Source organism: Ranitomeya variabilis, chromosome 3, assembly GCF_051348905.1.
Source record: "Ranitomeya variabilis isolate aRanVar5 chromosome 3, aRanVar5.hap1, whole genome shotgun sequence".
NCBI classification, from domain to species: Eukaryota; Metazoa; Chordata; class Amphibia; order Anura; family Dendrobatidae; genus Ranitomeya; species Ranitomeya variabilis.
This window is the reverse complement of record NC_135234.1, coordinates 21,846,927-21,864,792: the sequence shown is the minus strand read 5'-3', so window position 1 is coordinate 21,864,792 and position 17,866 is coordinate 21,846,927. Positions and strand designations below refer to the sequence as shown.

The following is a 17,866-nucleotide window of genomic DNA, read 5'->3' as shown; positions in this document are numbered from 1 at the left end:
TGATCCTGAGTTACATCCTGTATTATACCCCAGAGCTGCACTCGCTATTCTGCTGGTGCAGTCACTGTGTACATACATTACATTACTGATCCTGAGTTACCTCCTGCATTATACTCCAGAGCTGCACTCACTATTCTGCAGGCATCAGACACAACATCTGAGACAACACTATTAAGGGTAAGTTCACACAGGGCGTTTTTTATGCTAATTTTCAGCTGCTTTTTACAGTACCAGCAAAGCCTATGAGATTTCATGCACACACATGGGGTTTTTGTGTCATCAGGATTTTGTGTTTTGCTGCGTTTTTTGGACAAAGGGGAAGTCAGTACTTTCAGCGTTTTTCCACCCATTGACTTGGGTGGATGGTGAAAAAACGCTGCAAATACGCAGGTTGACTTTTTTTGCAGCGTATTTGCTGTAGAAAAGTCATCACAGCCGGATGTGGCCTCACACTCGGCTCTGCTACCTCCAGATGGCAGGCTGCATGATGCATCCATACAGCCCGTCATCCAGCAGAGCGGACCCCAACCCCGTTCACTTGAATGGGGGTCCGACAATACAGTGCTTGACACGCCGTGATATGCATGGCAACACGGCTTCTGATCGGAGGTGAAACCATCCCCACCAGTCAGAGCCGCGGTTCCCGCACTGTTAGAAGACAGCAGGAGCGCTCAGCTGTGATCGGAGGTGTAAACTTCACCTCCAATCACTGCTGTCAGGGGATGGGACTACTGATCCCATCATCTGTCACCTACAGCCAGACAAAACTCACAGCTGGGGGCTGCAATCCCCAGCTGTCAGCTTCAGCAAGGCTAGTTATCAAGAATAGAGGGGCTCACACGCTGTATTTTTTAATTATTTAAGTAAATAATTTAAAAAATGGCGTGGGGGTCCCCCCATTTTTGACAACCAGCCCTGCTAAAGCTCACAGCTGGGGGCTGGTATTCTCAGGCTGGTAAGGGGCCATTGATATAGGCCCCCCCAGCCTTAAAATAGCAGCCCGCAGCTGCCCAGAAAAGGTGCATCAAATGCACCAATTCTGGCGCTTTACCCGGCTCTTCTCACTTGCCCTGTAGTGGTGGCAAGCGGGGTAATGGGGGGTTAATGTCACCTTGCTATTATAAGGTGACATTAAGCCCGTCTTAGTAATGGAGAGGCATCAATAAGAGACCTATCCATTAAATCCTATAGTAGTGAAAGGGTTAAAAATAAACACACACACAGTAAGAAAGTCTTTTAATAAAATAAAACACCACACAGTTTTACCATTTTATTGTTCTGCCATTCCAAAGCGAAGCCCTCGATCTCCTGTAATAAAAATAAAACAAAAAAGCAAAAGTACAGTATACTCCCTGATCCGTCGTAGTCCGCTATACCGAGTGTCCCACGACGTATCTGGGGGAGATAAAGCTGCTAATGAGACGGCTCCCAGATGTAAACGACTGGGGAATGGATGAGGCGGAGCGGGCGCAGGCCCAGGACCTAGCGGTGATGTCACCGAGCCTGCGCTCCCTCACTGCCTGACCGGAGATAACCTGCAAGGCGGAAGTTGGTTTCTTATTCGTTCAGTTTCTTATTCGCCAATTTTTTTTCTCTGTTTTTATAGGTTTAACAACAAAAAATAATCATCACAATAAGGCCGGCCTCACACTAGCGAGTTTTACGGACGTATGAGCGCATAAACTACGTCCGTAAAATACACATTACACACGGCCCAATGATTCTCTATGGCCCAGCTCCTATCTGCCGTATATTACGCATCCGTAATATACGGTCTTGTACGGCCATAGAAAATCCCAGCATGCTGCGTTTGTCACCGTATTGCGCAAAAAAATCGCCAATGAAAGTCTATGGGGGCGAGAAAAATACGGATTACACACGGACCAGCAGTGTGACTTGCGAGAAATACGCAGCGGTGTTAGTGAAAAGCCGGTAATTCAATTGCCGGCTTTTCATTTCTCCTTCACAAACCCGACAGGATATGAGACATGATTACATACAGTAAACCATCTCATATCCCCTTTTTTTTGCATATTCCACACTACTACTGTTAGTAGTGTGTATGTGCAAAATTTGGGCGCTGTAGCTGCTAAAATAAAGGGTTAAATGGCGTGGGCTCCCGCGCAATTTTCTCCGCCAGAGTGGTAAAGCCAGTGACTGAGGGCAGATATTAATAGCCTAGAGAGGAACCATGGTTATTGGCCCCCCCGTGGCTACAAACATCTGCCCCCAGCCACCCCAGAAAAGGCACATCTGGAAGATGCGCCTATTCTGGCACTTGGCCTCTCTCTTCCCACTCCTGTGTAGCCCTGGGATATGGGGTAATGAAGGGTTAATGTCACCTTGCTATTGTAAGGTGACATTAAGCCAGATTAATAATGGAGAGGCGTCAATTATGACACCTATCCATTATTAATCCAATTGTATGAAAGGGTTAAAAAAAACACACACACATTATTAAAAAGTATTTTAATGAAATAAACACAGCGGTTGTTTTAAAGGGCCACTGTCACCCCCTCCAGCCGTTATAAACTAAAAGAGCCACCTTGTTAGACTGCAGCATTACTGCTGCACAAGGTGGCTCTTTTAGTTTATAACAGCTGGAGGGGGTGACAGTGGCCCTTTAATATTTTATTGCTCTCTCAATCCACCTGAAGACCCTTGCTCTGAAAAATAATAAACCAACAATATACATACCTTCAGATGATCTGTCACGTCCCACGAAGTAAATCCATCTGAAGGGGTTAAATCATTTTACAGGCAGGAGCTGTGCTAAAGCACTCGCTCGTGCCTGTAAACCCCGGGTGCTGAAAGGAAAGCTGGGTGATCTGTACTTACCTTGAGTCACGGTGAGGCGCCCTCTGCTGGATGTCCTCATGAACTGGAGCCTTGGAAAAGTTCCCACGCTCGAGTTCATATGAGGACATCCAGCAGAGGGCGCCTCACCGCAACTCAAGTACAGATCATCCTGCTTTCCTTTCAGCACCCGGGGATTACAGGCACGAGCGAGTGCTTTAGCGCAGCTCCTGCCTGTAAAATGATTTAACCCCTTCAGATGGATTTACTTCATGGGACGTGACAGATCATCTGAAGGTATGTATATTGTTGGTTTATTATTTTTCAGAGCGAGGGTCTTCAGGTGGATTGAGAGAGCAATAAAATATTAAAACAACCTGTGTGTTTATTTCATTAAAATACTTTTTAATAATGTGTGTGTGTTTTACTAACCATTTTGTACTATTGGATTAATAATGGATAGGTGACATAATTGACGCCTCTCCATTATTAATCTGGCTTAATGTCACCTTACAATAGCAAGGTGACATTAACCCTTTATTACCCCATATCCCACCGCTACACGGGAGTGGGAAGAGAGTGGCCAAGTGCCAGAATAGGCGCATCTTCCAGATGTGCCTTTTCTGGGGTGGCTGGGGGCAGATGTTTGTAGCCACGGGGGGGGGGGCCAATAACCATGGACCCTCTCCTGGCTATTAATATCTGCCCTCAGTCACTGAGTTTACCACTCTGGCGGAGAAAATTGCGCGGAAGCCCACGCCAATTTTTTCCGCCATTTAACCCTTTATTTTAGCAGCTACAGCGCCCAAATTTTGCACATACACACTACTAACATTAGTAGTGTGGAATATGCAAAAAAAAGGGGGATATGAGATGGTTTACTGTATGTAATCATGTCTCATATCCTGTCGGATTTGTGCAGGAGAAATGAAAAGCCGGCAATTGAATTACCGGCTTTTCACATATCTCGTGCTGAATTAAATATAAATACAGAATATATATATATATATGTGTCTCAATGACATTTATATATATATATATATATATATATATATATATATACACTCACCGGCCACTTTATTAGGTACACCATGCTAGTAACGGGTTGGACCCCTTTTGCCTTCAGAACTGCCTCAATTCTTCGTGGCATAGATTCAACAAGGTGCTGGAAGCATTCCTCAGAGATTTTGGTCCATATTGACATGATGGCATCACACAGTTGCCGCAGATTTGTCGGCTGCACATCCCAAAGATGCTCCATACAAGGCAGGATGGATCCATGCTTTCATGTTGTTTACGCCAAATTCTGACCCTACCATCCGAATGTCGCAGCAGAAATCGAGACTCATCAGACCAAGCAACGTTTTTCCAATCTTCTACTGTCCAATTTCGATGAGCTTGTGCAAATTGTAGCCTCAGTTTCCTGTTCTTAGCTGAAAGGAGTGGTACCCGGTGTGGTCTTCTGCTGCTGTAGCCCATCTGCCTCAAAGTTCGACGCACTGTGCGTTCAGAGATGCTCTTAGGCCTACCTTGGTTGTAACGGGTGGCGATTTGAGTCACTGTTGCCTTTCTATCAGCTCGAACCAGTCTGCCCATTCTCCTCTGACCTCTGGCATCAACAAGGCACTTCCGCCCACAGAACTGCCGCTCACTGGATTTTTTTTCTTTTTCGGACCATTCTCTGTAAACCCTAGAGATGGTTGTGCGTGAAAATCCCACTAGATCAGCAGTTTCTGAAATACTCAGACCAGCCCTTCTGGCACCAACAACCATGCCACGTTCAAAGGCACTCAAATCACCTTTCTTCCCCATACTGATGCTCGGTTTGAACTGCAGGAGATTGTCTTGACCATGTCTACATGCCTAAATGCACTGAGTTGCCGCCATGTGATTGGCTGATTAGAAATTAAGTGTTAACAAGAAGTTGGACAGGTGTACCTAATAAAGTGGCCGGTGAGTGTATATACTGTATATATGTTTTAACGAACATTTGAGCACATAAATCCATTAGATGTCGGTTTTGCAAGCCTGCGCGAAAATCTCGCAGTACGGATGCCATACGGATTACATACGGAGGATGCCATGCACAAAATACGCTGACACACCCTGACTACGGATCACTATTTTGGGGACTTTTCTGCGTATTACGGCCGTAAAAAACGGACCGTATTTACATACGCTGAGTGTGACGCCGGCCTAATAACACACACTGCAGCGAGGAGCCCTGATGGGAAGACACTTAACAACAGCTACAAAAACAATAAAACTGGCACAAAAATGGGCATCAAAGAGCGTTGAAGAAAGGGTTAAATGACGTTGGGCCGCTGATCTCACACTGCAGACATATAGAACAGGGAGCCCCACAGCAAACCCAGGACCCTCCAGCCCGGCCCCAATGGATTCTGGGCATCAGAACTGGCATCAAAGTGGGCAGACAGCTCATTCTCACAGATTTGAATAAGTAACTGGTGTTTTTAAGGGCTTAAAGGGAACCTGTCACCAGAACCCATTGGGGCTGGGCTGGAGGGTCCTGGGTTTGATGTGGGGCTCCCTGTTCTATAGGTCTGCAGTGTGAGATCAGCGGCCCAAAGGCATTTAACCCTTCCTTCCACGCTCTTTGGTGCCCATTCTGTAGCTCTTTTTCAGTGTGTTCACATCAGGCGCCAGTTGTTTTTTTTCTCTGTGTGCACTCAACTTTATTGGCATGCACAAAGAGATAAACGCATGAAAAACGCACCTAAACCTGCGTTATTTGCCGCAGCTTCTTTCCTGCCAAGATGATCAGGTTTTGCTGCAGAAAAAAAAAAGCTGTGAAAACGCCCTGTGTGAAGTGAACGTACCCTAACACCGGGTGACGGTTGCATTACTGCTGCCGCCGCCGCGTCACTCCGAAACCGGAAGGCAAAATCACAGCAGGTTTCGCTCCTCCCACGTGGTCTGTAACCCCCTCCTATATGACGTCGCCTTAAACCAACCAATCACCGCTTCCCATGCTGCAGCCAATCAAACTCGGCTTTTTCTTCCTTTGATGAACATTCCTCTCAACCAATAGGATTCGTCAATGCTGACCTGAGGGGCGTTTTCCTGGCCAATGGGGAGTCTTCTCGGTGCGAAGAGGGCGGGTCTCCGACATTGGCAGTGAAGTGGCCGTCCTGAGGCAATGGCTGCGGCTCGGGTGTCGGTCTCTCGGTGCGGGCGGTGTTTTCTGCTGGTCGCGGTGCTGTGTGCGGGTGAGTAACGGTGGTCTGCTCCCCCTAATGGCGGCCACAGTCAGTGCTGCGGCTGAGGTAATATGGCCACCTTTGTCGGGCTGCCTTTCCTGGGCACGTATGGCTTTTGTGACTGGGGCTGTACCTGAGGAGGTTTCGTGCCTTTATCGTGTTTACCCTGTAAATCATGTCTGTGGCCCCTGGTGACTGAGCTTATTGTGGCCCCTGGGGGTTCATTAATTCTGCCTGAACTCCGAGCTGCTTATCTCACTGACACATCTGGCTGCTGCTGCTGTAACAAACCCTCAGCTGTGAGAAGAACCGCTTTTAGATTTGGGGGGGGAGGGAATAATGTTTCTATTTCCTGCCAGCAAGCAGAGATCTTCCGCCTGGTCACACCTGATCTGGGAGGATTTGTGCCAAACTTATTTACATTGGACAGGGTCTTCATTTACTAGAAACACTTGAAATGTGAAGACCACACCCACTTGTCAATTATGACAAATACAAAAAACAGAAGCTATTTTATGCTTAGCATAAAAGGCACAGGAAAAGTCTATTAAAAAATAGTATAAATTTCCGTAATGTGATATTATATATTTTTTAATGTTTTTGCACCTGATGGGACTGTGATGTTTATGCTGATGCATGCCTCTGGTCATGTGACCAGGTGTGATAATTCTGCCGCCTCGCTGTCCTTGGGCTGGACATTATCAGTGGTATTAGTCTGCAGATCCTGCTGTGTGATCCTCTGCTCTGCATCTGGCAGGTCTCCAGTGCTGCGCTCGACATATATGTTTTTAAAATGTTTTTGCACCTGATGGGACTGTGATGTTTACTCTGACGCATGCCTCTGGTCACGTGACCAGGTGTGATAGTTCTGCCGCCTCGCTGTCCTTGTGCTGGACGTTATCAGTGGTATTACTCTGCAGATCGTGCTGCGTGATCTTCTGCTCTGCATCTGGCAGAACTCCAGCGCTGCACTCTACATTTTTTTTTTTTTTTTTTAAGTTCATATTTTGGTTTTAGCCAGGGGTTACTTTGAAGAGAATGTCCGGCAGAGCTGTTGCATCCTGTCTGCTCCTCTATGTCGGCCGCTCTCTCCTTATTTTCCTTTGCTGCAGCACCTTCAGCCAGGTTGGAGTGTCAGGAGTTGGATCCACACTGATTATAGAGGTGTGAATTGACGCAGAGGGCCCTAGTACAGTGATGTGTATGCATGTCGTGGTGCTACAAAACCAAAAGAGGCGCCAAGGATATTCCAGGGGTCACGGAATATTGACCAGGGTCCCGCTCATCTAATATTCATGACCCGTCCGAAGGAAACATAAATAATATTGTAAGTCGTGAGAAAAAAAAAAATCTGAATCAAAAACTTTTTTTTTCAGCTTTTGTATTAAATTTCTTCCCACTTTTTTTTTTTTTTTTTTTTGCAGCAGCAGTATGAACAGCAATGCAGTTTTCTGAAGGAAATAAATAGGAAGCAGAATCTGTGTCAAAAACCTTAAAGGGAAAAAAAGTCATTTTTGGAAGGGTTATTTTATTCTGTTTTTTTTTTGTAATTTATTAACAATAGTCTGCTTCATAGGTTTAGAGAAATATCAGAAATAAAAAGTAAAAACACTTGGCACAAAATGGGGAAAAAAAGTACTACTAGAAATACTTTGGAAAAACCCTTGAAACGCGAGGCGTTTTTTTTTTTTTTGCAAGCTTTAAGGCTATGTGCCCACGATCCAGAAGTAGCAGCGCTTTGGACATGGCGTATATTAAGGGCAGATATATTGAACGCAGGTAAATCTGCATGCGTTTACAGAATGTGCGGATTTATCGCATTCAGTACATTCGCAGCGTCAAACCCGCAGCAATTCCTGATCGTTGGCACGTGCCCTTAAAGTAGTGATGAGAGATTATGCTCAGATATCGTGATATCCCAGCATGCTCGGGTGCTATCAGAGTATCTTGGGCAAGCTTGAGTAATATGTTAGAGTCCCTGCGGCTGCATGTTAAGACAGCCGCAATATATATGCGGAGATTGCTTAGCAAGCAGGAAATCTAACTGCCACGAGACATGCAGCCGCATTGACTCGAACGCATTACTTGAGCACGCACAAGACACTCGGATAACACGTTATCCCAGGACGTCCGCTCATCACTATTTAAAAGTAATGTTTGAAACTTTTTAAAGGGGTTGTCCGGGACTTTAACATTGATGACCTATCCTAAGGATAGGCCAAAGTCTGATCGGTGGGGGTGCAACACCCAGGGTCCCCGCCGATCAGCTGTTCCTGGTGTTGGCCGGTTACGGAGCTGTCCAGCTTCCTCGACTGCATAGTATGGAATATCTACCCTCTATTCCAATCAGTAGGGGGTGACCCTGTTGCGACCGCTATCGGTGGGGCTGTGCTGTGTAGCTCTGTACTTTTCGCACCTCCACCGATCAGACATTTATGTCCTTTCCTAAGGGTTGGCCATCAATCCCAGACAAACTCTTGAGGGTCTTTTCATCAGTGGCCACAAGATTCTGTACAGCAGCTGCTCTGCTTGACCTTGAACCTTCACCTTCAGTGGCCCTCTGGGTTTAGACGTTGCACAACTGACCGCTGATCATAGTGTGGCCTTAGTCATCTTTTTGGACAAGTTCATTTTTGGTTTGAAGGGTCTCGGATGAACCCTTTTTACACTTTTTACAGGTTTTTACACTGCTGTCAACTCTGAGCAGTGTTGGACTGGGGGTGCCAATGACCCACTGCTCAGCTGCAAGCAAATATTCACCTCTTTCTTTGTGGTCCAGTCTGATCCTGCCTCCGAATAATCAGTTGTACTCTATGGGAGAATCTGGTACCAAGTGTTCAGTTCCTCTTTAGCGTCACCACGGGGGAAATAAAGCATTACCTGTTGCCACTTTTGCCCACTAATTCCTCGCTACTTTCTTTGATCTCCTGTCCATGCTATGTTATAATAAATGCCATTGGACAGATGGAACTCTGCACGTTTGGTTGCAATTCGACAATTGTGTGAGTGATAGCCTCCTTTAATTGGCAGAGAAGCAGCTGATATTGGTAATTTCTAAGGATGTGACGCTGGTTATGTGGCGTAATGATCAAAGATGCAGAGTTTACCCAGAAATTTCTGTATTCTTTTTTTTTTTTACTTTTAATAAATTAGACTGAAACGGCTGACAACAGGGAGCAGTAGAATGGGCTTCTTGTGTTGTTGGGTAAAGCCGGATTCCCCACTATGAACACTGAAGCTTTATTCTTCATGTCTTCAGTTATTCCTATCTGGTGCAGTCATTGCCTTCTGCTTTATGAATAATGAATATTAATACGACAGGGGAAAGTGAGTGCGCCTCATTATAGTCGCCGCTGTTTTGCTCTCACTTCTCAAAAACTTCCGCTGCGGTTAGTTTTGTGGTGATGAAACGCCCAAGGAACGTCGCTGCTCCCACGGCTCTCAAGAGATTTGCTGCACATAACTTGATGACAGATGTGTCTCTATCTCACACACGGACTGATTCCCGTGGCAGAACATGGCACTGACCAATATGTAAAGTATTCATACCCCGTGTACTAACTTTCTGAGGGATCGCCAGTGCTGCTGATCTGACAATGTGGAGCTCTTGCTCTGTTAGAATCCCCGTATGGACCCTTTTGATTATTAGCCCTTCTAAGAAGTGCATCCTGGGCTCTGGAGGATGTGGCACTACTATTTATTATGTATAGAGGCAAACAATGCAGAGATAATCCCAAAATATTTAATGTCTTACTCCCTTGTGGTTAATGCAAGATATAAAAAAAAAAATACAGGTGCCCATGAACTGGCCTACATATTTCGGTAGGTTATGCGTAATTTATGGCCTACAGCATTTATTAAAAAAGCTTATAATATAGCACTTTTTTTTTTTTTTTTTTTTTTTTAAATCGAAAATGCAAAAACTGTCAACCAAGTACTATTTAAAGTGGTTGTCTACTACTCGTACGACTCCCTCTCAATCAGAATATTTCCCCGAGTAAAATGACACTTTATGCTCACCTCCGTTGCTGGCGCTCGCTCTCCTGGCGCTCGCTCTCCTGGCACTCGTGCGCTGGCGCTCGCTCTCCTGGCACTCGTGCCCTGGTGCTCGTGCCCTGGTGCTCGCTCTCCCATGGCTTGCATGACATAACAATCTGATGAATCAAACATTAGTAGGAAGTAAACAGCTAGCCGCATCTGACTTCCACTTGATTTTCTGATCTGTCTGAATGTGGGGACAGTGAAGCCAGCATTGATGGAGCAGAGCGGTCGCATGACATAGCAATGTGAAACGAGCGCCGGGAGAGCAAGTGCCGACACTGCTGGAACAGCTAGTCTATGTGTTTTTACTCTGGCAAACGTGCTGATTGAGACAGGTCATTTCTGGTAGTAGACAGCTCCTTTGAAGGCTGCTTTCACACTAGCGTCGGTACGGGGCCGTCGCACCGACGCATACTGTGCAAAAAATGCCCGACGTGGGCAGTGGAAACAGTCTTAGGACGCTTCCTCTGCCCCATTGCAAGGGCCGGGGAGGAGGGGGCGGAGTTTCGGCCGCGCATGCGCGGTCGAAAATGGCTGTCTCGACGCACAAAAAAACGTTACATGTAACTTTTTTTTGTGGCGGCGGTGCGCCAAAACACGACGCAACCGTTGCACGACGGTTGCGACGTGTGGCGATACGTTGCAATGGGTCGGTAATGTAAGTCTATGGGGAAAAAACGCATCCTGCAGACAACTTTGCAGGATGCGTTTTTTTCTCCTAAACGACGCATTGCGACGTCCGCCGAAAAACGCTAGTGTGAAAGTAGCCTAAGGCTCTTTTAAAGGGATCTTGTCACCCCAAAATGGAAGTTGAGCTAAGCCCACCAGCATCAGGGGCTTATCTACAGCATTCTGGAATGCTGTTGATAAGCCCCTGATGTATCCTGAAAGATGAGGAAAAAGAGGTTAGATTATACTCACCCAGGGGCGGTCCCGCTGCGGTCCGGTCCAATGGGCGTCACGGTCCGGGGCCTCCCATCTTCAAAGGATGACGTCCTCTTCTTGTAGTCACGCTGCGGCTCCGGCGTTCTGATTTGCCCTGTTGAGGGAAGAGCAAAGTACTGCAGTGCGCAGGCGCTGTGCCTCTCTCACCTTTCCCGGCGCCTGCGCACTGCAGTACTTTGTTCTGCCCTCAACAGGGCAAATCAGAACGCCGGAGCCGCAGCGTGACTACAAGAAGAGGACGTCATCGTAAGAAGATTGGAGGCCCCGGACCGTGACGCCCATCGGATCGCACCGCCCGCCAAGGTGAGTATAATCTAACCTCTTTCTCTCATCTTTCAGGTTACATCGGGGGGGGGGGGGGGGGGCTTATCTACAGCATTCCAGAATGCTGTAGATAAGCCCCTGATGCCCTTGGGCTTAGCTCCACTTCCATTTTGGGGGTGACAGATTCCCTTTAAGTGTCTCTGCTGCAAATATCGACAAATTGATGTCTCCTGCCCCATGCTGGAAACCAGATGGACAATGGAGTCTTCATAGACTTCATAGACTTCCTCCCACATTCCAAAGACATACTGATAGGGAATTTAGATTGTGAGCCCCATTGGGGACAGCAATGATAACGTCTGTAAAGCGCTGCGGAATATGTTAGCGCTATATAAAAATAAAGATTATTATTATAGATACCATTGGTATCTGGATCACAAAACGCTGATATAAACGAGCCTTAGGATATGTTCACGTGGTGTTTTGTAGACTTTTTTTTTTGCTGCAAAAATACCAGCATAGTGCATGAGACTTCAGATATTTCATACTGAAGCTTTTTTTTTTAATTTGCAATCTATCAATTTCTGTGGAGTTTTTCACGCCAATCTACTGTAATAAGTTTCACAGGTTTAATTCATCTTGTTTTGCAGTTTCTTGCCACATCTTTTGTGCTGCCAGATGTCGGCTGTGAGAAAATCTATAAAAGTATAAAACGTGCTACAAACGATTGCAATATTTAGAGATTTTTTTTTAATCCTTTTAAAAAGGGGGAAAAAAGCTGCAAAGAAACTATAGGGGATAATGTATCAACACTGGTACTTTATACACCTCTAAAATTTGGCACATCTTTGGGGCTTCCCATGTGCCACCAGTAGAGGTTACACTAAATAGAAGCTAATGTAGATAGCCTCTATTGTTGACCTCAATTATAGTCATTCTGCTGGCTAATCCTTGACGTTTTTTATTTTTTAGTAAAGTGGAGAGCCTAGTGTAAATCTTAAAATCAAAGTTTCACTTTTTTTTTTTTTCTTGCACAAACTGCCTGTTAGGAATGCCATGTGCACACTACGTCTTTATCAGTTAACATCCAGAAAGAAGAACATGTGTATTTTTATGCAAAGTCTCCTTGCTGTGCAGATCTTCAGGCTTTTGAGCGTCTTTTAACCATTTCCGGCTTCTAAAAACACCAAGCCGGTGAAAGAAGTGACCGTTCCATTCTTCTGCCGCCATTCAGAAGACGCTCTGTGCTTTACAAATCAATGGAAAAGCTCAAAAGACGCCTGGAGGTGTAAAGGGACCCTGTCGACTCCCCCCATGCCCAGCAGCATTCACTTATCTATGAGTAAATTCCCTGCCTAACCATCCCTGCATAAAGTTTTTCTGTAAAAATGAGGTTTAAAAAAGCATTTACCGTATATTGTCCCCGTTTCCTATGCTAATTACGTCTTTGACTAGTCGAGGGGCATTAGTAGCCCCAGACTAGTCAGCCCTCTTTCCATGTTATCGTGCCCCGAGATTTGCAGGAGCTTTCGTTATCGTCGGCTCCTGCAAATCTTGCGCATTTTCTCCACACATTTTGGCAGCGTCACTGAACCTCTGCAGCCGGTTGTACACTTCTCGACTTCAGAGGCACACTGCTCATGACTGGACGCCATCTTCTGAATTTTCGGTTATGCGCACTCCTCCGCCTTTGAAGCCGAGAATCGCGCACCCGGCTGCAGAGGTGCAGTGACGCTGCCGACATGCGCGAGATTTACAGGAGCTGGAGATGGCGGCAACTCCTGCACATTATGTTATCATGCCCACAGGGGCATAACATGGAAAAAGGGCTGACTGGTCTGGGCCAACTAATGCCCCATCAACTAGTTGAAGCCCCAATTAGCATAGGAAACGGGGACACTATAAGGCTATGTGCACACGTGGCGGATTTTGCTGCGGATCCGCAGCGGATCTGCAGCTGCGGGTCCGCAGCAGTTTCCCATGAGTTTACAGTACAATGTAAACCTATGGAAAACAGAAAACGCTGTGCCTATGCTGCGGAAAAAAATGCGCGGAAGCGCAGCAGTTTACATTCCGCAGCATGTCAATTCTTTGTGTGGATTCCGCAGCGGTTTACACCTGCTCCACAATAGGAATCCGCAGGTGTAAAACCGCAGGGGAATCCGCACAAAATCCGCATAAAAATCTCTGTAAATCTGCAGGTAAAACGCAGTGCCTTTTACCTGCGGATTTATAAAATCCGCAGAGGTCCGTTCTACGTGTGCACATACCTTAAATGCTTTTTAAAAACCTCATTTTTGCAGAAAAATGTTATGCAGGGAATTTACTCATATAATGAAGTTAATGCTGCGGTGTTGGTGGGGATGAGGGACCTGACAAATTCCCTTTTTAAATAATGAAGAAACTGCTAGTCTTTTTTTTTTTTTTTTTTCATGGAATAGAGTGAAAAAATTGACTAGGAAACAAAACAGAACAAAAAAAAAACCACTCAGGAAATCACACGAGGCGTCCTGAAGTGTCTTCTCCGTGGAAAACTTTGGGTTCACTTGAGTTTAAAAGGTGTTATGTGAACAAGCCTTGAATAGATTTTTGATTTTCAGCAAATATAATGGAGGGGTCTGCTATTTTCTGATACTGTTTAGCAATCACACAGCATTTTTTCAAGGTCACTACTTCCTCCTGCGGTTGTCGGGGAATGCTGGGAGTTGTAGTTTGAGAACACCTGGAGTGCTGTCAGCTGCTGATGCCTGCTCTCATTTACAAACCCTCCTTGTTCATTTCCCACATCTCTGCTTTGGGTTCTTACATAGTTGCCAGGTGGTGACAACTATGGTAACTTGGAAATAATGATACATAAGGTATGTTAGAGAATTACAATTGCTTTGTTTCTTGAAACTGGAGGCCTCCTTCCATAAATTGTAGGTGTTTTTTTATTTATTTCCCCCCCATCCCATGGAACCTCCTCTGTGGATGTTTACTGGGAGCTGTTCATCACCTATAGCTACGTGCACAGTTTTTTGTTTTGTTTTTGTTTTGTTTTTTAGAAGTCTTTTTAACGCTCTTCTGCTCAAACATAAATCTTGAAAAATCACTCAAAACACTTCAAAAGACTTCTGGCTTCCAAAAACACCAAGTGTTTAAAAGAAGTGACCGGTCAGTAGTTCTTTACAGGAAAAGTCAATGAGAAGACTACAAAAAATACCCCCTGGAAAATGTCTGGAAATCTTTTTGAGCTCCTTGTAAACATTTTTTGCATCATGAAATTCTAGAGTTTTATTAATCACTTAAAGGAATTAAAAAAAGAAAAAAAAAATCTACAAAAAATGCTTTAAAAGCGCCCCAAAAAGTTTACTACAAGACACGTTTTTGCAGTTCATTAAAACGCTATAGGACATGAAACCCGCCAGGAAAACCTTACATGGGAACGCTTTCTGATGCTTTTTCTACTGACCACCTTATGTGCTCATACCCATACACAACCGTAAGTGCGGGATCTGCGGACAACCCATGAAAGTCTATAGTCACTACTTTCCATAGGCCATAATTTGCCCTATAATGGATCATCGTGCTTAAATATATACGTCTTGTACTTGCTGATAGCAGAACAGGTTCCAGCGAGGTATTTTTGGATAGGTTTCTGTGTTTTCCAAGCCTCTGGCTGTGTGACTTTCTATAGGACATTGATCACATTTCCTGGTGTCCCTTTGATGCTCTTGGATGTTTATTTCCTGCTGCTCCTGGATATGTGCAGGACGCAATGAATGTGTCCCAGACATGAGCTAAAGTCCACCCATCGTTAGATCGCCCCTTCCCATCCTATAGATAGATTTAGATCATTCCCCCATGTAAGGTTTGCTTTATGGATTCTTCTGCGTCTCTATTGTCTTAGATTGGCATTTTCTGGTTCCTTGCCAGGTCTCCAGTAAAGGGAGTTTATATTTACCCCAAATAATTTGGAGGCTTTTTGTGTGTAAATATTGGTTTATTTTTGGGTAGACAGATGGGTTATTTGTATGCATTACCGGTGTGAACTCTCTCTTCACATGCTGTATTTTTTTGTTACCATAATATTACAGAAAGTGCAATTCAATGGCCGCCTTCTTCTACAACTTTGACCTTGAAAAGAACTACAGTATTGTGCTTTACTGTAATGGCAATATTGGCATTATAAGTCGTGCTCTTTATTATGTAATCCATATCCTGGATATTTTAGGATAGGCCACACTTTTCTCTCCTCCCGCCGCAGCTAAACCTTCTCTCCAAGAGGCCTCACCATTTCCTCGACAATGGCGTCCGTACATAGACGGATTTGCTCCCGTTCTGGCAATCAATGGCTAGAACACAGGACAGCTAAAAGGCAAAACAGCGGCGCTCCATGGTGGAGACGGGGATGATGAAAGGAGCTCACCGGGTAGAGATATGCAATGCAGGTACAACTCTGATGAGGGTAGTAGTCCCTCTGTAGACTGCTGCTCCACCACCTTTCAGCCAACGAAGAGTCTCATAAATACTATGGACACAGCGGGGGAAACATGCCAATGGAAGCGCCCACTGCAACTTTTTTTTTTTTTTTTTCTTTTCTAATAAATTTGTCCCCCTTTATTATTTTTTTTATTTTGACAATGATAAATCTTATGGCCAGGAGCTGTTCTCCTCCTTTAGCAGCTTTTAGGCTACGTTCACATTAGCGTTGCGTCAGGCGCAGCCGCGGCGACGCATGCGTCATGCGCCCCTATATTTAACATGGGGGGGCGCATGGACATGCGTTGCACTTGCGTTTTGTGACGCATGCGTCACTGTGGTGCATGCGTCAGGGCGCAGAGGACGCTGCATGATGCAGTTTTTTCTGCGCCAAAAAGCATGCAAAAATGAACGCATGCGTCACAAAATGCTGCGTTGTGCATGCGTTTACATTTGCGTTATGCGTTGCATCGCCGACGCAGCACCGCACAACGCTAATGTGAACATAGCCTTACTTCTGTATTGGGGGGTTGCTATTGACAGCATTTCCAGGTGCTGGCCTTGACACATGGAAACCTGTCGGATATGGTGCCCGTGTCCTTTTCTATTAATAATTCTTATTTATATTTATATAGCGCCAACATATTCTACAGCACTTCACTTTATAGAGGGGACTTGTACAGACAATAGACATTACAGCATAACAATAAACACAGATCAAAACAGATACAATAAGAGGAGTGAGGGCCCTGCTCACAAACTTACAATCTATGACACATGGAAACTTGTCTGGTGTGGTTCCCGTGTCCTGTTCTGTTGAATAGGATGGGAGTTTAGGGGAGCACTAGGGAAGGAGCCCGGCAGGACGAGAGGTGCTGCTTCTGCCTGTAGGTGATTGGTGTATTGTGTTCATGTATACGGCACCAAAAATACTTGGCTATTGACAATAAAAAGGTAAAAACGCTGTTACAGGTGGAAGGGGTCCGTCAGGGTGATGTAAGGCCACGTGTAGCTACCACAGGCTGATTTGCAAGTATGTTCTTCTGACCAGAAACTACAGCAGCTTATACTATGAATGTGGTTTTCAGTTTTCGGCTTTTTCTGCACCATTTCTACTTTTATTTCGGTATTTTGCATGCAGTTTAGCTCTGGGCTCTTTTAGAATGAGTGAGGCTGTTACATTTTATCTCCTGTTGTAATTACCTGCAGTTTCACTCACTGAGTCTGTTTGTTCAGTGGGACTGAAACCTCTGACTCTGATAACTGAGCACTATATAATCAGCACTGTATAACCGGCCTGTATAGCAGAGTGTTAGGCTACGTTCACATTAGCGGCGCCCGCCGCAGCGGCGGGCGCCGCAGCGGCGCCGCATGCATCATGCGCCCCTATATTTAACATGGGGGCGCATGGACATGCGGTGCACTTGCTTTTTGCGCCGCATGCGTCCCTGCGGCGCCCGCGTCGGGTCGCGGAGGACGCAGCAAGTTGCATTTTTGCTGCGTCCAAAATCAATGAAAAAAAGGACGCATGCGGCGAAAAAAGCTGCGTTGTGCATGTGTTCACATTTGCGCTGTGCGTTGCGGCGGCGACGCTGCGGCGCACACCGCAAATGTGAACGTAGCCTTATCTGCAGATTAGCTTTGGAGCTAAAAGGGTTTCAGCAGTGATCGTATTGCAGTCTTGTGAAACTACCTACAACTCTCATCATATCCTGACAGTCACATGTCCGATCCCTCATGAATCATGGAGCTTTCTTCCATTGAATCAAGACTCCTGCCTCTGCCCAACTGCGAAACATTCCAATGGGCTCCTACTGGATCGCAGCTGTCAGGCGATGACTCCACTTTTTTTTTTTTTTTTTTTTTTTTTTTTTATTCACAGCTGCAACTTTTCGTTTTGCATAAACAATAATGTCTGTGGAAAAAAAAAATATATATAATTATATTCTCTCTCTCTCTCTCTCTCTCTCTCTCTCTCTCTCTCTCTCTCTCTCTCTCTCTCTCTCTCTCTCTCTCTCTCTCAAAATATATATATATATATTATCTCTCTCTCTCTCTCTCTCTCTCTCTCTCTCTTCTCTCTCTCTCTCTCTCTCTCTCTCTCTCAAAATATATATATAATTATATTACCCTCTCTC

General features: G+C 45.3%; 1 protein-coding gene across 2 annotated transcripts in view; it reads left to right on the top strand.

Moving 5' to 3' along the window:
• The first annotated feature begins 5,869 nt into the window (after positions 1–5,869).
• The window catches only part of MPZL1 (myelin protein zero like 1), a 24,382-nt gene continuing 12,385 nt past the window's right edge, over positions 5,870–17,866 (top strand). For both annotated transcript variants that reach the window (XM_077293734.1, XM_077293733.1), the window contains exon 1: positions 5,870–6,026. In XM_077293734.1, the coding sequence (XP_077149849.1) occupies positions 5,957–6,026 (70 nt within the window). In that variant the 5' untranslated portion in view covers positions 5,870–5,956. The remainder of the gene's footprint in view (positions 6,027–17,866) is intronic.